At 38.3% G+C, this 26,668-nt stretch overlaps 1 protein-coding gene across 2 annotated transcripts in view; it reads left to right on the forward strand.

The window, feature by feature from the left end:
- The first annotated feature begins 291 nt into the window (after window positions 1-291).
- Window positions 292-26,668, forward strand: part of LOC137248219 (solute carrier family 53 member 1-like) — a 72,415-nt gene continuing 46,038 nt past the window's right edge. Inside the window, exons 1-3 of one of the 2 annotated variants that reach the window (XM_067779095.1) lie at window positions 292-407; window positions 14,059-14,243; window positions 14,327-14,749. In XM_067779095.1, the coding sequence (XP_067635196.1) occupies window positions 14,175-14,243; window positions 14,327-14,749 (492 nt within the window). In that variant the 5' untranslated portion in view covers window positions 292-407; window positions 14,059-14,174. Of the gene's footprint in view, window positions 408-7,211; window positions 7,358-14,058; window positions 14,244-14,326; window positions 14,750-26,668 lie in introns of those variants that run through there. The other variant, XM_067779096.1, reaches the window with a different exon arrangement.

The raw sequence follows: 26,668 nt of genomic DNA on the forward strand, positions 1-26,668 counted from the left end.
TTATTTATTTATTTTATTTATTTAAAACCTTAAATTTCCACACAAGACCATTCAAATAACACGGAAATGCTGAACTTGAATTACCCCCCATTCGCTTTTTCTCCAAATTTAAGGCGGATAGAAAAATATTTTTTTTCTACCCAGCAGTCTAATGTTCATGCGTTTATGTTTCATAGTATAAACGCATATATACATAAGTAGAATATATATTAATTTTCTAGATTTTAGAAAGATCAAATAAATGCGTGGAGTTTGCAGTGACTGAAATGCATTTCGTTCGTTTGGTACTAAAAAAGTTCGGTGCACACAATTTAGAAAAAAAAAAAATAAAAATAAGAATAGCAATTAAAATTACGATGTGTGTGCTTTCAAATCGAAATAAAAACATCCTCCATTTTATAAGTGAAGTAAAATGTCTAACTTCAGAGCATAACTTCAGAACGTATACGTTTACGGTTTACTGAAAATAATATTTCTATAGCCATTTAATTCACAATAAAGTGTTTCACGTGTTTCACAGAATACACTATGGTCCAACAAACCTGCTTTTGCTCTAAAATTGAGCAAAGCACCGAAAGCAGAAATGTAACAGTTGTGAATCTTGTTTTGAAAATTCCTTTTGGTTTTGTTTCTCGATCGGAAAATGGTGCAGAATTTGTGTAACTTACATCAGGAAATTGGCTTGGCCCATATAACCCATATTTAGGGTCCTATGCACATATATAACGAGATTATCTTCATTTTCATATTTAACTCCTAACCGTTAATTATAACTAGATTTCCCGTATGAATATTTCTTACGATAATCGATAATTATGATCAAATTTTAGAGATGCGGATTTTTTTTTGAAGTTCCACACCTAAAGTGTAATCTCTAATTGGAAGCACAAAATAAACGAGAAACGTGAAAATGTGACAGAAAATAATCTAGTTTCTTGGGATGGAACATGTGTAAACACGTAGATTATCTATTTAATAATTTAAGCGACAGCTGTTTCGTTTATACCTTGTAAATCTCTTCAAAGCCTTTTCTCCCGGGAGTGGGAGTCGAACCCGTACTCCTACGATAGTTGAAATGGTTACAAACGCATTCATACGATCGGAGTAGATTTTACTATACGTTTAGAAATATTATAACTATAAAAAGCCGTTACTAGAATTTTTTAGCCAAAAAGATTAATGTAACTTTGTATTCCCTTACAGAATATAGACAAAATTTTGCAGAAAACTAATTTGTTTGAAGAACTTGTACGAAAAACTAAACAATCCAAATTTTAGTGAGGTTATGTTGTTGACATCAGCTTTTTGATTACATCGTGATTCATTTCATCATGATTACTCCGAAATAATTTGGAAAAAAAAACCTTAATCATTCAGGGCTGTCATGGAATCCAATTGTTGTCGGAATCGGATTTGAAAACGACAAAAAAATTACTTTGGTGTCATGGAATCCAATGTTATCGGGTTAATGTTCGAATTGAAATTAGTGTCGGTTTTAGGTGTCACAGAATCCGATAATATCGATTTTGCCATCGGAAAAAATCATCAGTTAAATGCTGTTGGATTTAATTTTTTCATAGTTGTTTTTCTCTTGCAGTTGAATATTTTCTAAAAATGTAAGTAAATAAAGGTTTATTTTATAAAAATAAATGTAAGTGTACATATATTTTCACTCTTAATAGGGGAAAGCATAAAAATTCAATGCAAAACAGTTTTGATTGAATTTATGGAGAAACATGCAGATATTGCGAAGGGCTTCACGAAGCACATCATCTAAAATCGTTGACACAGTGCTTCTTCCTATACTATGCTAGAATCCTTGCCAACTGATCTTTGATAGGATCCTTCAGCTAAAAATCGTAAGGCAGCAGCTACCCTGCAAAAATCGCGATTACTCCATGCATGCATGTATGGAGTACTCGCTACGGACCAGCCGAGTGCTCCAAAATTAATCACAATTCATACAAAAAATATGGTCCAATTAACGTTGCGATGTCCTAGGACTGGACCATATACTCCAGCTCCGCATTACATCAGAGTAATCCATGGAGTACCCACAGTCCAATAAACATCGTGTAGTGATTACAATCGTTAAAAACGAGCAATGACCGGCTTATAATATGTTCGTGTAGTAACATGAGTTGGTCCATTGCTGCATTACAGTGGTGTATAATGGTAAGTACTCCAGTGGAACACATGATCCAACGATTTTTGCAGGGTAATTGCAGCACTGGCAGAACTTTAGAGCAGGTTAAGCGTCTTTCGATGGTGTCCAATACCATTCGGAAAGCCTCTTTGTTTATGCAATATTATTCAGTACAACTGCAAATACACTAAAAATATTTAGAAACCCACATTAAGAAATATTTTTAATTACGCTGTCTCTGGCAACTCAAATGGATTGCTACGATCTCTCACAATTTTGCTTTTGACCTTCTCGCAAATTTCTTCTTCCAATAACATAAATGCTACAACTGCTGATGCCATTTTAATGTCAATACATTTTGTTTATTTCTGTTTATATGCACAAAACAATTATTTTATAAAATTTTGCCCAAAAAATTAACATCAAAATTACTCGTGCACCGATAACACTGCAAAACAGCTGATTCGAACATCGCTTTTATTTATATTCGAAAACAGCAAAACCAATACGGTTTTATGACACCAATTTAAATCAGTATTGGTTTGCAATTCATACAAAACGCAAAACCGACTTGGATTCCATGACAGCCCTGATTATACCGTTGAAGGAATAACGACTAATTACTCATATTTTATTCCGATGTTTATTCACTGGATTGCAAACATTGGATTAAAATACTGAATGGAATACATTCCAACATCCAACATCATTTTCCAATATTCTCCATTTTTGAATAATTTTGAGACCGTCTCGCTTCTGCCGTTTCGAAAATGTCATATCTTAGTAGACTTTTGAAAATAGCTCAGTGTCAGAATTGATGTGAAGAACTCCCTACTTCAGAACAAGTTGGTTGAATTAAATTATTAAGAATACAAATGAAAAAAATACAAATATCAATATAATCATGGCTTTATAAATAAAAATTTATATTATTATATTCAGGGATGTCATGGAATCCAAGTCGGTTTTGCGTTTTGTTGGAATTGCAAACCAATATTGATTTAAATTGGTGTCATAAAACAGTATTGGTTTTGCTATTTTCGAATGTAAATAAAAGCGATGTTCGAATCAGCTGATTTGAGTGTTATCGGTGCATCGGCAATTTTGATGTTAATTTTTTTGGCAAAATTTTTTAAAATTAATTGTTTTCTGCATTTAAACAGAAATAAACAAATTTATTGAGTGCAAAATGGCATCAGCAGTTGTAGAATTTATGTTATTGGGAGGTGAAAGTTGTGAGAAGGTCAAAAGGAAAATTTTGAGAGATCGCAGCAAACCATTGGAGCTGCCAGAGACAGCGTAAGTAAAAATATTCCTTAATGTGCGCTTCGAAATATTTATAGTGTACTTGCAGTTTCATTGCGTACTATCGCATAAACACAGAGGCTTTCCGAATGGTATTGAACACCATTGAAGGACACTTAACTCGTTTGAAAGTTCTGCCAGTGCTGAAACTAGCAGCTACGTTACGATTTTTAGCTGAAGGATCATATCAAAGATCAGGGTGCAAGGATTCTAGCATAAGTGTGGATAGAAGCACGGTGTCAACGCTTTTAGATGATGTGCTCAACGTTATGAATCAGTTAGTTTGCCCACAGTGGGTGAAATTAGAAATGGACGAACCCGAACTACGGAGATCAAGGCACTATTTTTATACAAAGTACGAAATTCCCTCCATAATTGGATGTATTGACGGGACACATATAAAAATCGTCAAGCCGAGTACTGACGAACATTTATGAATGCCATGATTGTAAGTAGTCTTTAATATTAATTTTATTTTTTGCTTATAAAACTGGATTGTACAAGTACATGCATTTAGATTTCTGATGCTGACATGAAAATTCGAACGGTCGATGCTCGGTATCCCGGCTCTAGCCATGACTCTTTCGTATGGAACGTTAGTAGGGCCAGAAAACATTTCCTTAGGAGGTATGAGTCAGGTGACCGGACATCTAAATTGTTAGGAGATTGTGGATATGGCATAGAACCTTTTTTATTAACACCATACAGAGATCCAAGCTACAACTCCAAAGAATATAAATTTAATTTGGCGCATTCATCAGGTCGAAATATTGTAGAGCGAACAATAGGAGTGCTAAAAAGCAGATTTCGATGCTTATTAGGCACCTTGCACTACAGGCCAGAAAAAGTGGTGAAAATTGTTAACGTCTGTTGTGCGCTTCATAAAATCTGCAGAAGGTACAACGTGGAATATAACGAAGGCAGCATTACTTTACCATCAAATAATATCGAGGAAAATGTTGAATCTCCACCTAGCGCTACACTGCAGAGTGAAGGCAAGAGAATCAGGGATGAAATATCAAACAGTTTATAGCAAAAATATGCAATGCTTGATAGGGCATGTTTAAACAAAATTTTATTTCTTTATTTAAAAGAAAAATGGATATATAAGTATATATATTAACTAAAACAAAACCAAATATATATTCATTAAAACTAAAATAATATCTATTCAACGCTTTCTAATTGATTAAATAAGGTAATATTTAAGAGGTAATACATTTAATTTAATAAGGTACGAATAAGGCACATTTTAAGGTACTACGGTCAAAACCAACATTTTGGAAAATGGGAAATTTCTGTTTTTCGTAATCAAACTTTTGGCGCTCGAGTTCGAGTTGCTGCTTTTTTATCTCATTTTTTTCCTGCAATGCTCGCAAAATACCTGCATTATTACGGACAAGTTCATCCTTCAGCGCAGTTACAGAGTTAGCCACAGATTCGTTGCCTTTTTCTATGGCTCTGTAGACTCGCCTGAAGCTGCTGGCATTTTCCTTCTCAATTTTTATAAGCTCGTCCAATTTTTCATTTATTTCGAGCTTTCTCTCGTTGTCTTCATCTAAAAATTTTTTTAAACGCTCCCCAATACTTTCAGTCCGGTGCCTTTTAGGAGTGCTGGTAACTGGAGACATTGGCCGCTTCGTTGACTTTCGCTGGGGCCAAGCTCATTGCCAGCTCCACCTTCCACAGACTTTGTCATGCCACAAATGCGCACTATTGTCTCTTCCGTTTGAAAAAGTTGGTGCTTGGTGAAGGGTCCTCCACCAGTTGCTCGGGACTCGGTTTGATTTTGTGCGAGCTTTCTTTTTATGTCGCTTTTCCACTCAGTCCATGTCTGTAAGTATACAGGAAGCAATTTAAAGTTATATTACGTTTAAGTACCAACTATATTTTACCTTTCTCCATCCATTCACATCCTTTTGTGGTAGACCGGCACTGTTTAGCGACGTAACTAACTGTTGCCAAAGATCGTCAACAGTTGGCTTATCCCGCTTCGTAAAGCCCTTCGCAATATCTTGATATTTCTCCACAAATTCAATCAAAATACTGTTTTGCATTAAATTTTTATGCTTTCCCCTATTAAGAATGAAAATATATGTAAATTTACATTTATTTTTATAAAATAAACCTTTATTTACTTACATTTTTAGAAAATATTCAACTGCAACAGAAAAACAACTATGAAAAATTGAAATCCAACGGCATTTAACTGATTGGTTTGTTTCCGATAGCAAAATCGATATTATTGGATTCTGTGACACCTAAAACCGACACTAATTCCAATTCGAACCGATAACATTGGATTTCATGACACCAAAGTAATTTTTTGTCGTTTTTAAATCCGATTCCGACAGTCCTGATTAATTTGTTGTCTTTAAGACCAAGTTTGTTATTTTTGTAAAATGCATATTTTATACGTTATGTTATATTAAATTATTATACATAGAAAATGACTAGAATTAAAAAAAACAAGTAAGGACGGGACTGTTTTCGGCTGTGCCGAAGACTTCATACCTTTCATGAATGGCGCTGAACAATAATCTTATCTTATAAGAAATATATAGTGAACAGATGTACATACCTAAACGATTTTTAAGATAAATTTAAAATAAAAAATGGCAAAAAACCCCTTTATTTGAACGATCGGTTGTATGGGATATATATTATATATAGCTCCGATCGAAATGATTTTACAGGAAATTTTCTATGATATATTAGAATAAATATCACCAAGTTTAACTTTTTTATATTTGGAAATTTAGGGAGGAATGGCTAAAAATCTTTCTATCTGAACGATCGGTTGTATGGGGGATATATGTTATAGTGGTCCGATCCTACCGGATTCGACAAATGTCTAATATAATACAAAAATACATCCTTTTGCCAAATTTCATTGAGATATCTCAAAATTTGAGGGACTAGTTTGCGTTCAAACAGACAGACGGACGGACGGACAGACGGACATGGCTATATCAACTCAGTTCGTCGCCCTGATCAATTCAGTATACTTAATAGGGAGTCTATCTTCTATATTTCTCAACGTTACAAACATCGGACCAAAGTTAATATACCATTTCATGTTCATGAAAGGTATAAAAAACAGAGTTCATAGACCGTATAGCCGACACATTGAATTCTAACAAAAAGCAAGAGCTTAAAGAAAAACCACATGGGATGCAATAGCACCTGATTGGCGCCTCAATTGACGGTGGTTAAGAATAAAAACAACAAACGTAGAAAACGAGTTACAAATAGAAATTTGCAAAGTGCATTGATGGCTTCATGCGCCAAACGTCATTCAGTCTATGTGAGGTCTTCGTGAACCGGCCAGTTCAACCTAACCTAACCTAATACATATTTACCTCGTCGGATGTTTACCCAGCATAAGTACCTGAATGTGTATATTAGCCACGTATGTATGTGCATATTATATAGAATGTGACTCTTATAATTGCGATATCTCAAGAACGGTGATACTCACAGAAAAAAAAATAGGACCACTTTTGTAGAGAGAATTTTGAAATCTACAACTTTCGTTTGAGGTTTTCGACCAAACTCAAAAACTGGAAGTTTTGACCTTTGACCCCGAATAACTTTTCATATTGCATCCGTTATTTTGTGGTTATTTTTTCCATACACCGAATTTAGCCAGTTTCAACTATTTATTTTGATCAGAAACGCAGTTTTGGAGTCCCATAGTGCAATGCAGTAAGGAAAAACAAAATCACATTAATTTGCACAACAGCACGGGCTGTATAAAAATAAATATTTATTTGCATATAAATTTGTATAAATACATATAAATATTTCCGTGTTGGTATAAAATCAAAACGAAGGCATTTAGTCTGGGACACATCGTGGAAAGTTTAAATTCAACACTGAAACTTAGGTTTCTATATAAAAAATGTGCAGTTTAAAGTGTATTTACATATTTATATATATTGTTACGAATATTAGCAAAACTAAGGAGTGCTGCCAGCTCTAAGCCGATCTAAGCAGTGACGTGAATGCACATCAATAATTCAATCATTATGTATCTACATAAACGAATCAATAATTGCGTCTACACATATGTACACATTCCGACGAGCAACATTTACATACAAGGCAGCGAGAGATGAGATGTCACACACCGATGAATTTACTTATACGCTTATGTGTGTGCGGGAGACTGTAAACTACAAACACATGCATATACCTTATCTGAGTTGTCACAAGGGAGAGCAATAATTTGTGCACGTAGTTGTGGCTGGCGATTTTGTAGCCGAAACAACTAGTAACTTCTGGAAATCGAAGAGCCTAGAAGTATGCAGCGTAAACTATAAAAGCGATGCAGGCGAGTAAGAAGTAATTCAGTTTGATTTGAATTGTCAAGCAGTTACGAGTAAGACGATATCTAGCGAGCAATAGCACTATTATTTTGAAAGTCAGTTTCCTTTAAGATATCAGTTTGGTTATTAAGCTATTCGTTGCACAGTTTGAGTGTTATTGTGAAGTATTTTAATAAAGGCCATCTTTTTTTTTCCATTATCCAATATTGGAGTTATTTATTCAACAGTTTAGCGATACGAACCTAGCAAAAGGCAAATAAGAAGATTTGCAGCAAATTCGTTACAATTGGTGTCAGAAGTCGGATTGTTGAATAAATTGCAGAGGACAACAAGGACATGGCAAAGTTCGGTGAATTGAAGATCCAGCAACTGAAAAAGGAGTTGGAGAACCGTGGATTAAATACAACCGGCAATAAGATCGAACTTCAAGCACGGCTACGAGAGGTAATGGAGTCGCAAGGAATTGATGTGGACGAGTTTGTCTTTTATCCTGATGGGGACGAAACAACAACAAAAATTGAAGAGAAAAACGAAACATCGCAGACAGTTACGAGCACAGACTTGAACATGATATTGGCTGCAATATCTGCACAAACATCGACAGTAGCATCAATGTCGTCGCAATTGGCATCCCAACTGGAAGCGCAAGAGACACGAATAACATCGAAGATGGAAGAACAGAAGACGTATATGATATCCCAACTGGAATCGCAGGAAACTCGTATAACATCACAATTGGAAGAGCAGAAGACATATATGGCATCCCAGCTGGAATCACATGAGACACGTATTTCAGAAATGTCGACACAGATTACATCAAAGATGGAAACACAACTGAAAGAACAAGAGGCGCGTATATCATCAAAACTCGAAGCGCGTATGGACGAGAAAATAACGCAGTTTGAAGAAAAATTCGAGGCAGAGGTGGATGCGTTGAGAGGTCGTATACAGGAATTGCAACTTAATCGGCCGGCTGCTTCAGCGAGTAATCCAAAGGTAAAGACACCATCCTTTGACGGTTCTGTTCCTTTTCAGGTCTTTAAGCTACAGTTTGAGAAGACCGCAGCAGTGAACCAATGGAATGCTGAAGATAAAGTTGCAGCTCTGTTCGTGGCACTGAAAGGTCCTGCTGCCGAAATCTTACAGACTATTCCAGAGTACGAACGGAACAGTTATGACGCATTGATGGCTGCTGTAGAACGGCGATACGGAAGCGAACACAGGAAACAGATATTTCAAATAGAATTGCAAAACCGCTACCAAAAAGCTAACGAGACTTTGCAGGAGTTTGCTTCGGACATTGAAAGATTGGCTCATCTTGCAAATGCGGATGCACCCGTGGAATACACGGAAAGAGTGAAGATTCAGAGCTTTATAAATGGCATAAGGGACGTCGAAACGAAGCGAGCCACATACGCGAACCCAAAGCAAACATTTTCTGAAACGGTATCCCATGCATTGACTCAGGAAACGGCGTCATTATTGAGTAAACCAGCATACAAAGGTCATCGTGTGGAAGTAGAAAGGCCAGAGTGGGTAGATACAATTTTGGAAGCTCTGAAGGGATCACAACAGAAAAATGCCGGAGTTATGAAATGTTTCAAGTGCGGTAACCCAGGTCACATTGCACGTGATTGCAGTAGCAATTCCAATAGTTCCAACAATGTGGGTGGCCGTAAACGCAGAGCTGAAGGAGACGAGCAAATCTCCAAATCCACTCAATCGTTAAACTAAAGCGAGTCAGCCGCAAGGGGCGACAGCTGGCTCCCTCAATTGAATGCCCCATAATCTCTATCTCGCAAATTGGAAGAAGGTCAAGCAATCTTACTGTCGGAGGACATGTGGATGGAAAGGAACGTTTACTGACTGTAGATACGGGTGCATCCCATTCCATCATTCGATCAGATTTAGTCAACAAGAAGATAAGACCATTGCTTGGAGCAAGATTACGTACAGCCACGGGAGAGGACACCCAGGTAATTGGAGAAGTAGAATGTGAAGTAGCAATTGGGAACGTCTCGGTACTTCACAATTTTATAGTGGCAGGTATTGTTGATGAAATCATAATTGGAGTGGACTTCTTAATCAACCAAGGCATCAAGATCGATATGCAAAGCAAGATGATGCGATATAAGAACATGGATGTGCCACTTAATTTCGGCTACGAGAGAGGCTACAGCAGTAAACGAGTGCTGGTGGAAGAGAGTCAGCGAATACCACCAAAATCCGAAGCAGTCATCTGGGCAAAGGTTGATGGAGATTGTGGGACAAACAAATTGTGGGTTGTCGAAGCAGCAAACAAATCAGCACTAAACATACTTGTAGGAAAAACCCTGGCTATGGCAAAACAAGATGGACGTATTCCGGTAAGAGTACTCAATGAGTTCAAGTCACCACTCAAACTGACTAAAGGAGCTATTTTGGGAAGATGCCAAGAGGCTGAAGTAGTTATTAACTGTGAACAGCTCCAGGAACACGTTTCAGCTAGTAATACTGATCTTTCAAATGACATCTCGGCATGGACACAGGGGCTAGAGGAAGCATTTAAGAGTAAGGCAAAACAACTGCTCCTAAAGTACGCGAACATATTTGACCAGGATGATTCTAAACCAGGCCGCACCAACGTTGTGAAGCATCAAATTGACACTGGAGATGCGAGGCCGATCCGTCAAGCTCCACGTAGTGTTCCACTGGCGAAGCGGGAAGTTGTGAGTCAAATCATTCAAGAAATGAGCGACAGCGGCGTCATCGAACCATCAGCTAGTCCATGGAGCTCACCGGTAGTACTTGTAAAAAAGAAGGATGGGCAAATGAGGTTTTGCGTGGACTACCGGAAGTTGAATGACGTAACGAAAAAGGATAGCTACCCATTGCCAAGAATTGATGACACTCTGGACTCGCTATCTGGTACGAAATGGTTTTCCACGCTGGACTTGAAAAGCGGCTACTGGCAAGTGGAGGTGAAGGAGGAAGATAAAGAGAAAACAGCCTTCAGTGTCGGTGATGGTCTTTGGCAATTTACAGTGATGCCTTTTGGACTTTGTAATGCACCAGCTACTTTTGAGAGACTCATGGACCAGGTACTGAAAGGACTACATTGGAAAACATGCTTGGTGTACCTGGACGACATCATCGTATTGGGCAAGAACTTTGATGAACATCTTAAGAACTTAGAGGAAGTTTTCCAGAGAATAGCTGCCGCTGGTCTGAAGTTGAGTCCCAAAAAGTGTGCGCTGTTTAAAAAGGAAGTCAATTATTTGGGTCACAAGGTAACGACAGAGGGCATCTGCACTGCGAACGAAAAAATAGATGCTGTACAGGATTGGCCAAGACCACAGAACCTACATGAATTGAGAAGTTTTCTTGGGCTGTGCACATATTACCGCCGATTTTTACCAAATTTTGCCAGCGTAGCCCATAGTCTCCACGAGCTAACAAGAAAAAACAAAGCTTTTGAATGGAAGAAGGAGCAAGAAGTGGCTTTCCAAACATTGAAGGAGCGTTTGTGCACTGCCCCAATGTTAGCATATCCGATTCCAGGAGCAACATTTATTCTTGATACAGATGCAAGTGGATATGCTATAGGAGACGTTTTATCACAACTGGTCGATGGACAGGAGAAGGTAGTTGCATATTACAGCCGTTCGATTGGAAAACCAGAGAGGAACTACTGTGTTACGCGGAGAGAGCTGTTGGCATTGGTAGAGTGCATTAAACATTTTCACAAATACCTCTACGGCCAGCGATTCCGTGTGAGGACAGATCACGCAGCGTTGAAATGGCTTCTGCAGTTCCGTAATCCGGAAGACCAATTGGCACGGTGGATCGAGCGACTACAAAGCTATGACTTTTCCATTGAGCATCGAAAAGGTAGTACCCATGGAAATGCTGATGCAATGTCACGAAGACCATGTAGTTTAGAATGCAAGCACTGTTCAAAGGCCGAGGCTAGAGAAGACATTATAGATGTCCGGCTAATGACTATAACGTGTACGGATGAATGGGACAAGGAACAACTAAGAAAGTGTCAGCTAGAAGATACAGATCTGTCACATGTTATGCAAGGGCTCGAACGAAACGAAAGACCAAGCAGAGAGGATATGTCAGCAGAGAGTCCCATTGCGAAGTCATATTGGGCACAGTGGAACAGTTTGGAATTGATATCCGGTTGCTTGCATCGAGTATGGGAGAGTGAGGATGGTCAATGCAAGAAGAAACTGATAGTTGTTCCCAGAAAGAGGATTCCTGACGTGCTCAGCGAGTTGCACAATGGTCCAAGTGGAGGCCATCTTGGAATCACGAAGACACTCGAGAAAATTAAGCAGAGATTCTATTGGGTTGGTTGCCGTCAGTCGGTCACCGAGTGGATTGCCAATTGCGAGGTATGCAACAGAGCGAAAGGGCCCAAAACCCGAAGTCGTGGCCAGATGAAGCAGTATATTTCAGGTGCACCATTTGAAAGGATCGCCATGGATGTCGCAGGTCCATTTCCTACTAGCAACCGCGGAAACAAATACATACTGGTGGTTATGGATTATTTCAGTAAATGGCCAGAGGTATACCCAATCTCAAACCAGGAAGCAGAAACAGTAGCAGAAGTGGTTAAAAACGAATGGGTTGCAAGGTATGGTGTACCAATGGAGTTACATTCTGACCAAGGCAGGAATTTTGAATCAGCTGTGTTCCAAGAACTGTGCAAGAAGTTGGGCATTCGAAAAACACGGACAACTGCATTGCATCCTCAGTCCGATGGTATGGTGGAACGTTTCAATAGAACATTGGAGGAGCATTTAAGGAAAGTAGTCGACAAGTACCATAAGGACTGGGATACACACATATCATTATTCTTGATGGCCTACCGATCGGCAGTACATGACACAACGGGCCAAACTCCTGCAAAGGTAATTTTTGGCAATGACCTTCGACTGCCAGCTGATTTGAAGTATGGGATAGATGCCGATGCGGAGAGGAATGTCAAGAAATCCACTGATGTCTTAGAAGAAGAGCTGAGAGAGATACACGATCTGGTAAGGCAACGAGCAAAGATTATGAGTGACAAGATGAAAGCGAGGTACGATAAAGCAATTAATTCGGAAGGGTTTCAGGAAGGAGATTTGGTGCTGCTATACAACCCACAACGAAAAAAAGGTTTGTCCCCGAAATTGCAGTGTAACTGGGAAGGCCCATACAAAGTTGTAAAACGGATCAACGATGTAGTGTACCGCATACAAACCACTACCAAACCACGAACCAAAATGAAAGTGGTTCATTTGGAGAGATTAGCAGCGTTTAGATCGAGAGATTTGTCTGATCGGGACGATCAGACTTAGGTGGAGGGCAGTGTTACGAATATTAGCAAAACTAAGGAGTGCTGCCAGCTCTAAGCCGATCTAAGCAGTGACGTGAATGCACATCAATAATTCAATCATTATGTATCTACATAAACGAATCAATAATTGCGTCTACACATATGTACACATTCCGACGAGCAACATTTACATACAAGGCAGCGAGAGATGAGATGTCACACACCGATGAATTTACTTATACGCTTATGTGTGTGCGGGAGACTGTAAACTACAAACACATGCATATACCTTATCTGAGTTGTCACAAGGGAGAGCAATAATTTGTGCACGTAGTTGTGGCTGGCGATTTTGTAGCCGAAACAACTAGTAACTTCTGGAAATCGAAGAGCCTAGAAGTATGCAGCGTAAACTATAAAAGCGATGCAGGCGAGTAAGAAGTAATTCAGTTTGATTTGAATTGTCAAGCAGTTACGGGTAAGACGATATCTAGCGAGCAATAGCACTATTATTTTGAAAGTCAGTTTCCTTTAAGATATCAGTTTGGTTATTAAGCTATTCGTTGCACAGTTTGAGTGTTATTGTGAAGTATTTTAATAAAGGCCATCTTTTTTTTTCCATTATCCAATATTGGAGTTATTTATTCAACAGTTTAGCGATACGAACCTAGCAAAAGGCAAATAAGAAGATTTGCAGCAAATTCGTTACAATATGTTCATAAGATAATTTTTTAATAAATTAATGTGAAATTATGTATATAATACATATAAATATGTAAAAAAATAATGTTATAATGCAACATAAATGGAACCCTACCATAGGAGTATTTTCAATTAACAAAAATAAATATTTGGCATTCCGGTTAAATAGAAAAAGGCAAACGAAATATTTCAAATAAAAAAGATAAAAATCGGATAGGGAAGAAAACAGCATAATTTCAAATAACTTTTTATTTTGATTCTAAGTTTAGCATTCGCTAGAGTTACAACTACTAAGAGGATTTTTTAAATTAATAAAACCGGATGTGTCTTAATGAAAAAGAAAACAAATTCTTTTTAAAGTAATTTCAAAGTGATCTCAAACTAAATGAAATTTCAACAAAATCTCCAAACTCATCTTTCGCCAGAATGGCGCTCACAATACATCGATTATGGCGTAAGTTGGTGTAAATGACAACATGAATATTTGACATGTATTTTAATATATTATCTCTACAAATTATTTCATATGCGCCATAGTCACTTAAAGATATGATTAGCGATGCTGTAGCCCATGCACCACCTGCAGATACTTTGGCGTACGCCGAACATTTAGCTAAATTCAAGCAGAAATTCTTCGAGTTATGCGATAAAGAATTGGAGAAAATTGATATATTTTACGAAGCCAAACTGTCAGAAATAAATCACAAATATACAGTGCTGAAGCATGAACTGCGGTTAGTTAAAGATATGACTAGACTTAGCGTAATTTTGCGTTCAACAATGTATGTTAAAAGCGATCGCCGAAGTAAAATGTTTGATATGACACGAATATTAACGCGTGATGAGAAACACGATTTCAAGGCTGCATTCAGTGAAGTTTATTTAAATGTGATCCTGCTTCGTAACTATCAGATCTTGAATCACACTGGATTTCGAAAAATTCTCAAGAAATATGATAAGGTGAAGAATTTAATTTGGTATTATTGTATTGTAGTCAGGCATCTAGCGTTTCCATCTCATGATATGCTCTTCAACAATGCGAGCCAGTTTGCAATTAAAAAATTGGATACGCAAAATAACGAGATCTTGAATTTTAGGAATTCCATTCCGTTGTTGCGAAGGGTGCTACATTGCGAGAAAATTTTGCCATTTTAGTTAATCGGCCGTTAGGCAGCTTAAGTTACTAAATCAATATAAAGGTGGGCGTCATGGTAGTCCGTTTTGGTAGCAAACATTACTTTATTTTATTTTATTATATTATATTTTATTTTGATTTTTTACTTTGATTTATTTTATTTAATGTTTTTATTATATTTTATTTTGATTTTTTGCTTTGATTTATTTTATTGATTTATTTTATAATCTTATGATTTTGATTTTCTACTTTGATGTATTTAATTTAAGTTTATCTTCTTTTATTTCCCTTAGTTTCATTTCACTTTATTTTATTTTACTTTGTTTTATTTTATTTTATTTTATTTTATTTTATTTTATGTTTGTTTGTTTAATGGTGTGTTCAATTTATACTTATTATTTAAGAATTCATGAGCTTAACACCGGCTTATAATAATTGAATATTCAATTATTATGTTTTTCTAAGAGAAACTGAAAAGAAAGAAAGAAACATTTACTGGCATATTGCGATGGTACCACATTATTTTATTTAATTTAATTTAATTTAATTAAACTCTATTTTATTTATATTGATTTTTTATTTTGATTCATTTTATTTAAGTTTATCTTATTTTATTTCATTTAATTTCATTTTATTTTATTTTATTTTATTTTATTTTATTTTATTTTATTTTATTTTAGTTTATTTTATTTAATTTTATTATATTTTTTATTTTGAGTTATTTTATTTAGATTTTCTTATTTTATTTCATTTAATTTCATTTCATTTTATTTTATTTTATTTTATTTTACTTTATTTTAATTAATTTAATTTAATTTTATTTTTTTTGTTTTAATTTATATTATTTTATTTTATTTCATACTGTTTTTTTAGTTTTGATTTATTTAATTTAAGTTTATCTTACATTATTTCATCTAATTTAACTTTATTTTATTTTGTTTTATTTTGATTTTGATTTTGATTTTTTACTTTGATTTATTTTGTTTAAGTTTATCTTATTTTATTTCATTTTTTTCATTAAATTTTACTTTATTTTATTTTGTTTTGTTCTATTTTATTTTCTTTTATTTTATTTTATTTAGATTTCTTTTTTACTTTGATTTATTTATGTTATTTAAGTTTGTCTTATTTTATTTCACTTAATTTCATTTGACTTTATTTTATTTTGTTTTATTCTTTGCATACTTTATTTTTTACACAACAAAAAAATTCTTAATTTAATTTAAAGAAATTTAATTTAATTTTTAAATTTTCTTTTATAGATTCAAGGTCCGATTCGAGCTTAAGACCGGAACAATAATTTTTATGAATTTTTTTTTAACAAAAACAATTGTTAATAAACCAAGAGCACATGAGAATGTAAAGAAAGTAATTTACAATAAACAAAAAATCTAGTATTATCAGTGATTTGCAAAAGATTGCGCAACGCTGACTAGATATAGTTGATAAAGAGGAATAGACGTTGCAATTTATCAGTAAAAGAAACCACCGCTGTAAAGCTAAATGGTTAGCTAGCGTGCCTAAAGCATACTGATGATGAAGGTTTAGCACATTTCGAAATGGATCTATCTGAGCAGCTATGGCAGGTTGTTTGAAAAATTGTCTACCTACTATTCCAAAAACAAAATACAATTTTCCAATTATACCCTTTTTCAGTTTAAGTTCGGAAAATTACAATTCAAGTTCAGAAAATTACAATTCAAGTTCAGAAAGTTTGTCAGAAATTTTTTCTTTCATGCAATGGAAATAAAAGTATGTAAGATGGTAAATGTTAGCGCTAATAACTTGATACAAGGATATGAAGGCCTACTGTCTTTAAGGAAGCATTGGACTTCTTACCTCACTTAAATCAATTTTGTTCACATGAAGGGGATAGCGAACACAAACCGTTTCCTCTCTCCTCCTCTCATAGGAGGACATCCAGCTATATTCTAAAAGTCACAAGCATTGATCTGCATTAAGTGTGACAGCAGTGATGACGAAACCAACGGAGCGTCCACAATCCCGTAGGTAACGTATAAGTACTGTGTGCACAGATCAAGTCTTCCTAGCAACTCTGTGGAGGTCTCCCCCTTCCACTGCCACCAAACTGCGTTATCGACTGAAGTACTTTCATGGCCGGAGCGTCCCCTTCCACTTGTTGCAAAGAGAGATTTTCTCAATTTAAATTGCAATTTCTGAACTCGAATTGGAATTTTCTGAACTTGCATTGGAAATTCTGATCATGAATTGTAATTTTCTGAACTTGAATTGGAAATTCTGAACTTGAATTGTAATTTTCTGAACTTGAGTTGTAAATTTTTGAACTTAAACTGGAAAGAAATATTAAAAAAGAACAAGTAAGGAAGTCTAAGTTCGGGTGAAACCGATCATTACATACCCAGCTGTACACTTGAAATGCTGCTGTTGTTTGTTTTGTGTGCTTAATAGTGTTACAAGGCTGCGCAATAATACATATGTATACATATTGTAACGAATTTTGGGAAATTTCGCTTATTTTCAACCTTCTGCTAACATTCGTATCACTGAACTGTCGAATAAATAACTTCAATATTCTGTATTGCAAAATGGTCTTTATTAGATTACTTTGGGAGTAGTACAATTATACTTCACAATTATAATTCGCAACTGATAGCGTGTTTAAATCAAACTGATTAGATATGCCTTGGCGACTTTAACGCCAGGGTGGCAAAGACGGTGTTTTGGCCCTACAGTCGGAAAGTTCAGCCTACACAATGAAACTTCTCCTAACGGACTGAGGCTGATTGACTTTGCCGGTGCTCGAAACATGGTCATATCCAGCACGAGGTTCATGCATAAAAAGATACATCAAGCCACATGGCTGTCTCCTGATCGAAATACCCGCAATCAGATTGATCACGTTGTGATAGACGGACGGCATGCATCCAGTGTTTTAGATGTGCGCACGATCCGAGGACCTAACATCGACTCGGACCATTATCTCGTTGCAGCCAAAATACGCACCCGCCTCAACGCGCCTAAAACCAAGGAACAAAAAACACAAGGAAAGCTAGACGTCGAAAAGCTTCAATCACAACAGACTGCCAATGATTTCGCAACTCGACTCTCACACCTGCTCTCTGAGAGCACAACTCATCCTGAAGGAATATAGGAGCAGTGGAAGCATATCTCCAAAGCACTTCGCACTGCCGCCGAGGAAAAAATTGGTTACCGGCGGCCACGAAAAAACAACTGGTACGATGAAGAATGCCGCGTTGCAACCGAAAGAAAAGACGCTGCCTACAGGGCTACGTTAAAAGCGAGCGCGACAAGAGGAGTGTGTGAACGCTATCGTGAGTTGAAAAGGGAAGCGAGACGCCTTTTCAGGAAGAAAAAAGAAAAACGCAGAAGCAGAAAGGCGTGAGTGCGAGGAGCTTGAGCTGCTAGCCACCAGGAATAACGCCCGAAAATTCTACCAAAAAATACGGCGACAGTCGGAAGGTTTTAAGACCGGGGCAAACTCCTGTAGGAATGAAAACAGCGACCTTGTAACTGATGTCCAGAGAGTGCTTAGATTATGGATGGAATACTTCTCTGCTCTCCTAAATGGAGGCAGCAATTCACCGCGCAGAGATGAAGAACCCGATCCCGCAATCGATGATGATGGAATATACGTCCCTACGTCCGATTATGACGAAGTTAGAATAGCAATAACCAGATTGAAAAACAACAAGGCCGTGGGCGCTGATGGATTGCCTGCGGAGCTATTCAAGTTCGGCGGCGAGGAGTTGGTAAGGCGCATGCAGCAGCTTCTTAGCAAAATATGGGCGTACGAAAGCATGCCCGACTGTTGGAATCTAAGTGTTCTTTGCCCAGTCCACAAGAAGGGGGATACTGCAAAATGCACCAACTATCGTGGAATCAGCCTTCTTAATATCGCATATAAGGTCCTTTCAAGTGTATTGTGCGAGAGATTGAAGCCAACCGTGAACCGGCTGATTGGACCTTATCAGTGCGGCTTCAGACCTGGTAAATCTACCATCGACCAGATTTTCACAATGCGCCAAATCTTGGAAAAACCCGTGAAAAGAGAATCGACACACATCGCCTCTTCGTCGACTTTAAAGCCGCCTTCGACAGCACGAAAGGAGCTGCCTATATGCCGCTATGTCTGAATTTGGTTTCCCTGCAAAACTTATACGGCTGAGCAAAATGACGTTGAGGAACACCATCAGCTCAGTCAGAATTGGGCCGAGCCGTTCGAAACTAAACGAGGTTTCAGACAGGGTGACCCCCTATCGTGCGATTTCTTTAATTTGATGCTGGAGAAAATTATACTAGCTGCAGAACTTAACCGCACTGGAACAATATACTATAAAAGCGTGAAATTACTGGCATATGCTGATGACATTGATATCATCGGCCTAAACACCCGCGCTGTTAGTTCTGCTTACTCCAAACTGGAAAAAGAAGCGGTAAAGATGGGTTTGATGGAAGGACCAGGTGGAAAACGATTTAAACTCCCTTGGTGTGACCAATTGGCGCCGGTTGGCGGAGCGAAGGAGCGACTGGCGCGCCTTGTTGGACGGCCATAACCGTTTAGACGGTTAAGCGCCAATTAAGTAAGTAAGTAAGATATGCCTCGGCTTGTGCTGCTTTTATACTCTCGGTTTCCTCGTTCACCCATTTCTCCTAAGGTATAGTAATTTCGTGAACTTCATGCTTGTTTACCAGCAATATATGTACATGTATTTGTAGTTTGTATCCATATGCGTGTGTATATGAGAGTACTATTTCGGCTGATGATGACATGCGTTTGTGAGTATCTCTCTTGTATGTATGTGGATAAATGATGATTAATGTGTTTATGTAACTTGCTTTAATGTTTTTGTTGTCGTGCATTTATTTAGTGATGTGAAATTCGCCACACTGCCATCCATCTAAGTCGGATCGTCCCGAGCAGACAAATTTCCTGATATAAAAGCTGCCAGTATATCCAAATGAACTACTTTCATTTTGGTTCGTGGTTTCCCAATTGTTTGTATGCGGTAAACTACATCATTAATCCGTTTTACAACTTTGTACGGACCTTCCCAATTATACTGCAATTTCGGTGACAAACCTTTTTTTCGTTGTGGGTTGTATAGCAGCACCAAATATGCTTCCCGAAAACCTTCCCCTCATGCAATGCCGATCGGTAAGCCATCAATAATAATGTTATGCGTGTATCCCACTCTTTAGGGAACTTGTCCACTACTTTCCTTAAGTGCTCCTCCAATGTTCTATTGTATCGTTCCACCATACCATCGGACTGAGGATGTAATGCAGTTGTCCATGTTTTTCCAATGCCCAATGTTTTACACATTTCTTGGAACACAGCTGATTCAGAATTTCTCCCTTGGTCAGAATGTAACTCCATTGGTATACCATGCCTTGCAACCCAATTGTTTATGAACACTTCTGCTACTGTTTCCGCTTCTTGATTTGAGATTGGGTATACCTCTGGCCATTTGCTGAAATAATCTATAACCACCAGTACATATCTGTTTCCGCAGTTGCTGGTAGGAAATGGACCTGCGACATCCATATCGATCCTTTCAAATGGCGCACTTGAGTTATATTGCTTCAACTGGCCATGACTTCGGGTTTTGGGCCCTTTTGCTCTGCTGCAAACCTCGCAGTTGGCAATCAACTCAGTGACCAACTGACGGCAACCAACCCAATAGAATCTCTGCTTAATCTTCTCGAGCGTCTTCGTAATTCCAAGATGACCTCCACTTGGACCGTTAAGTAGCTCACTGAGAACGTCGGGAATCCTTTTCCTCGGAACAGCTATCAGTTTCCTCTTACTTTGACCATCCTCACTCTCCTATACTCGATGTAGACAACCAGATATCAATTCTGAACTGTTCCACTGTGCCCAATATGACTTCGCAATGGGACTCTCTGCTGACATCTCTCTATTTGGTCTTTCGTTTCGTTCGAGCCATTGCATAACATGTGTATCTTCTAGCTGACACTTCCTTAGTTGTTTCCTGTCCCATTCATCTGTACACGTTATAGTCATTAGCCGGACATCTATAATATCTTCTTTAGCCTCAGCTTTTGAACAGCGTTTGAATTCCAAGACCAGGTGACATTGTATCAGCATTTCCATGAGCACTACCTTTTCGATGCTCAATGGAAAAGTCATAGCTTTGGTCGCTCGATCCACCGTGTCAATTGACCTTCCGGATTACGGAACTGAAGGAGCCATTTCAACGCTGCGTGATCTGTCCTGACGCGGAATCGCTGCCCGTAGAGGTACTTCTGTTTAATGTGCACTCTACCAATGCCAACAGCTCTCTCCGTGTAACGCAATAGTTCCTCTCTGGTTTTCCAATTTTATCGGCTCTAATATGCAACTACCTTCTACTGTCCATCGACCAGTTGTGATCAAACGTCTCCTATAGCATATCCACTCGCAGCTGTATCTAGAATAAAAGTTGCTCCTGGAATCAGATATGCCAACATTGGGGCAGTGCACAAACGCTCTTTCAATGTTTGGAAAGCCACTTCTTGCTCCTTCTTCCATTCAAAAGCTAAATTTTTTCTTGTAAGCTCGTGGAGGCTATGGGCTACGCTGGAAAAGTTTGGTACAAATCGGCGGTAATATGTGCACAGCCCAAGGAAACTTCTGAATTCATGCAGGTTCCGTGGTCTTGGCCAGTCCTTTACAGCCTATATCTTTTCATTCGCAGTGAAGATGCCCTCTGTCGTTACCTTGTGACCCAAGTAACTTACTTCCTTTTTAAACAGCGAACACTTTGGGACTTAGTTTCAGACCAGCGCCAGCTATTCTCTGGAAAATTTCCTCTAAGTTCTTAAGGTGTTCTTCAAAGTTCTTTCCCAATACGATGATGTCGTCTAGGTACACTAAGCATGTTTTCCAATGTAGTCCTTTCAGTACATGATCCATGAGTCTCTCAAAAGTAGTTGGTGCATTACATAATCCAAAGGGCATTACTGTAAACTGCCAAAGACTATCTCCGACATTGAAGGCTGTTTTCTTCTTGTCTTCCTCCTTCACTTCCACTTGCCAGTAGCCAATTTTTAAGTCCAGTGTGGAAAACCATTTTGTACAAGATAGCGAGTCCAGAGTGTCGTCAATTCTTGGCAATAGGTAGCTATCCTTTTTGTAACGTCATTCAACTTCCGCAAAACCTAATTTTTCCATCCTTCTTCTTCACCAGTACCACCGGTGAGCTCAGTTACGCCGCTGTCGCTCATTTCTGGTACGATTTGACTCACCACTTCCCGCTTCGCCAGTGAAACACTACACGAGGAGCTTGACGGATCGGCCTCGCATCTCCAGTATCAATTTGATATTTCACAATGTTGGTGCGGCCTAGTTTGGAGCCTTCTTGGTCAAATATGTTTGCGTACTTTACTATCAGCTGCTTTGCCTTACTCTGATAGTCGTCCTTACGCCCCTCCGTCATTGCCGTGATATCGCTTGAAAGATTAATCTTGCTAGTTGAAACGTTTTGCTGGAGCTCTTCACAGTTAATAACTATTTCAGCCTCTTGGCATCTACCCAATATAGCTCCTTTGGTCAGTTTGAGTGGTGACTTGAACGCATTGAGTACTCTTACCGGAATATGTCCATCTTGTTTTGTCATAGCCAGGGTCTTTCCTACAAGTACATTCGGTGTTGATTTGTTCGCTGCTTCGACAACCCACAATTTGTTTGTCCCACAATCTCCATCAACCTTTGCCCAGATGATTGCTTCTGATTTTGGTGGTATTTGCTGACTCTCTTCCACCAGCACTCGTTTACTGCTGTAGCCTCCCTCGTACCCGAAATTAAGTGGCACATCCATGTTCTTATATCGCATCGTCTTGCTTTGCATATCTATCTTGATGCCTTGGTCGATTAAGAAGTCCACTCCAATTATGATTTCATCACCAATCTCTGCTACTATAATATTATGTACCACAGTGACGTTCCCAATTGCGACTTCACATGCTACTTCTCCTAGAACCGTGGTGTTTTCTCCAGTGGCTGTACGCAATCTTGCTCCATGCAAAGGTCTTATCTTCTTGTTTACTAAATCCGCTCGAATGAGGGAATGAGATGCACCCGTATCTACAGTCAGTAAACGTTCCTTTCCATCCACATATCCTCCGACAGTAAGATTGACCTTCTTCCAATTTGCGAGATAGAGATTACGGGGCATCCTTCAGCTCTGCATTTACGGCCACCCACATTATCGGAACTATTGGGACCGGGGCTGCAATGACGTGCAATGTGGCCTGGGTTGCCGCACTTGAAACACTTCATAACTCCGGCATTTTTCTGTTGTGATTCCTTCAGGGCGCTCAAAATTGTGTTTACCCAATCTGGCCTTTGCACATCCACATGATGAGCTTTGTATGCTGGTTACTCAATAGTGAGGTAGTTTCCTGAGTCAGTGCATGTGATAACGTTTCTGCGAATGTTGGCTTTGGGTTTGCGTATGTGGCTCGCTTCGTTTCGACGTTCCGTATGCCGCTCTGAATTTTTACCCTTTCGGTGTATTCCACGGGTGCGTCGGCCTTCGCCAAATGTGCAAGCCTTTCGACATCTGACGCAAACTCCTGCAAAGCCTCATTAGCTTTTTGGTAGCAGTTTTGCAACTATTTGGTATATCTGCTTCCTGTGTTCGCTTCCGCATCGCCTCTCTAGAGCACCCATCAAAGTTTCGTAGTTGTTCCGCTCTCCCTCGGGAATTGTCTGTAGGATTTCAGCAGCAGATCCTTTCAATGCCACGAATAGTGCTGCAACTTTATCTTCAGCATTCCAGTTGTTCCCTGTTGCTGTATTATCAAACTGGAGCTTAAATACCTGGAAAGGAACAGAGCCGTCAAAAGATGGAGTTTATACCTTCGTATTGCTTGCCGAAACAGCTGGGCGATTTAGTTGCAACTCCTGTATACGACCTCTCAAAGCATCCACCTCAGCCTCGATTTTTTCCTCAAAGTGCGTTATTTTCTCGTCCATACGCGCTTCGAGTCTTGATGATATACGCGCCTCTGACGCTTCGAGTTGTACTGTTATGCATGTCTCTTGTTATTTCAGTTGTGTTTCCATCTTTCATGTAATCTGTGTCGACATTTCTGAAATACGCGTTTCTTTTGCTTCAATCTTTGATTTTATGCGTGTCTCCTGCGATTCCAGTTGGGATGACATTTGCTACAACATTTCTGAAATGGGTGCCTCCTGTGCTTCCATTTTGGATGTTACTGTCGATGTTTGTGCAGATATTGAAGCCAATATCATGTTCAAGTCTGTGCTCGTAACTGTCTGTGATATTTCATTTTTTTCCTCCAATTTTTTTGTCTCTCTCAACGCCAGCAAAATGAAAGACATACTCTTCCACGTTAAATCATTCTGATTCCATTGCCTCTCGTAGTCGTGCCTGAAGTTCGAGTTTATTGCCGGTTGTATTCAACCCACGGCTCTCCAACTCCTTCTTCAGTTGCTGGATCTTCAATTCCCTCCACTTTGCCATGTCCCTCTTTTAGTCTGTAACTCTGGAATTTATTCAAAAATTCGTCTTCTGACACCAATTGTAACGAATTATGAGAAATTCCGCTTATTTATAACCTTCTGCTAATGTTCGTATCACTGAACTGTCGAATAAATAACTCCAATATTCTGTATTGCAAAATGCTCTTTATTAGATTACTTTGGGAGTAGTACAATTATACTTCACAATTATACTTCACAATTATACTTCGCAACTGATAGCGTGTTTAAATCAAACTGATTATTTATGCCTCAGCTTGTGCTGCTTTTATACTCTCGGTTTCCTCGTTCACCCATTTCTCCTAAGATCTAGTAATTTCGTGAACTTCGTGTTTGTTTACCGGCTATATACATGTATATTTGAATGCATATGCATGTGTGTATATGAGTACTATTTCGGCTGATGATGACATGCGTTTGTGAGTATCTCTCTTAGTTGCCTTGTATGTATGTGGGTAAATGATGATTAATGTGTTTATGTAGCTTGCTTTAATGTTTTTGTTGTTGTGCATTCACTTAGTGATGTTAAATTCGCCACAATATGCTTCTATTCTGAACAAATTTGTTTTTCGAGTTATGGCTCCCGAAATATAGAAAATTGCTTAGTCATAAAAGGGGAGGTGCCACGCCCATTCTTTAAAATTTGAAGTTTTTCTCATTTATTGTTATAAATCCACTTGGGAATGAAATACTATTGATATAAAGCCCTTTTTTCCAAAGATACAGCTTATTTTGTTCGTCCACGACCATTTTAAAAATCTTTTATATAAAATTGGGCGTGGTCTTTAACCGATTTCGTTAATTTTTCTTCAAAGCATTCCTTATAGTAAAGGCAACCTCTCTGCCGCATTTTGATACGATAGGTTTAACGATTTTTGATTTATGATTAATAATATTTGTAATTTTTCAAATTTTTATCAAGAGTCTCAACATCAGTCCACACGTCAAATTTCAACAATCTAGGTGTATTATTTACTAAATAATCAGTTTTTTTGTGTTTTCCAAAATGTTATAAATATAAAAAGTGGGCGTGGTTATCATCCGATTTCGCTTATTTTCAATACCAATCTATTCTGAGTCCAGATAAATTTGTGTACCAAATTTGGTGAAGATATCTCAATATTTACTCAAGTTATCGTGTTAACGGACACACGGACGGACGAGCAGACGGACCCACGGACGGACATGGTTCAATCAAATTTTTTTTCGATACTGATGATTGTGATATATGGAAGTCTATATCTATCTCGATTCCTTTATACCTGTACAACCAACCGTTATCCAATAAAAATTATAATACCCTGTGTACAAGTACACCTGGGTATAAAAGAAAAAAAAAAAAACAAGTAAGAAAGGGCCTTAGTTCTATAGGTGGACGCCTTTTCGAGATATCACCATAAAGGTGGACCAGGGGTGACTCTAGAATGCGTTTGTACGATATGGGTATCAAATGAAAGGTGCTAATGAGTATTTCAAAACAGCGTGGGGCTTAGTTCTATAGGTGGACGCCTTTTCGAAATATCGCCATAAAAATGGACCAGGGGTGACTTTAGAATGTGTTTGTACGATATGGGTATCAAATGAAAGGTATTAATGAGGGTTTTAAAAGGGAGTGGTGGTAGTTGTATAGGTGGCCGCCTTTTCGAGATATCGGCATAAAGGTGGACCAGGGGTGACCCTAGAATTAGTTTGTACAATATGGGTATCAAACGAAAGGTGTTAATGAGCATTTTAAAAGGGAGTGATCCTTAGTTCCATAGGTGGGCGCCGTTTCGAGATATCGGCATAAAGGTGGACCAGGTGTGACTAGAATTTGTTTGTAGGATATGGGTATATAGGAATTTGTTCGTAGGTAAGGGGTTAATGAGCATTTTAAAGAGGAGTGGGCCTTTGTTCTATAGGTGGACACCTTTGCGAGATATCGCCATAAAGGTGGACCAGGGGTGACTCTAGAATGCGTTTGTACAATATGGGTATCAAACGAAAGGTGTTAATGAGTATTTTAAAAGGGCGTGGGGCTTAGTTCTATAGGTGGACGCCTTTTCGAGATATCGCCATAAGGGTGGACCAGGGGTGACTCTAGAATGTGTTTGTACGATATGGGTATCACATTAAAGGTATTAATGAGGGTTTTAAAAGGGAATGGTGGTAGTTGTATAGGTGGCCGCCTTTTCGAGATATCGGCATAAAGGTGAACCAGGGGTGACCCTAGATTTGTTTGTACAATATGGGT

This window comes from Eurosta solidaginis, chromosome 4, assembly GCF_040869045.1.
Source record: "Eurosta solidaginis isolate ZX-2024a chromosome 4, ASM4086904v1, whole genome shotgun sequence".
Taxonomy (NCBI): domain Eukaryota; kingdom Metazoa; phylum Arthropoda; class Insecta; order Diptera; family Tephritidae; genus Eurosta; species Eurosta solidaginis.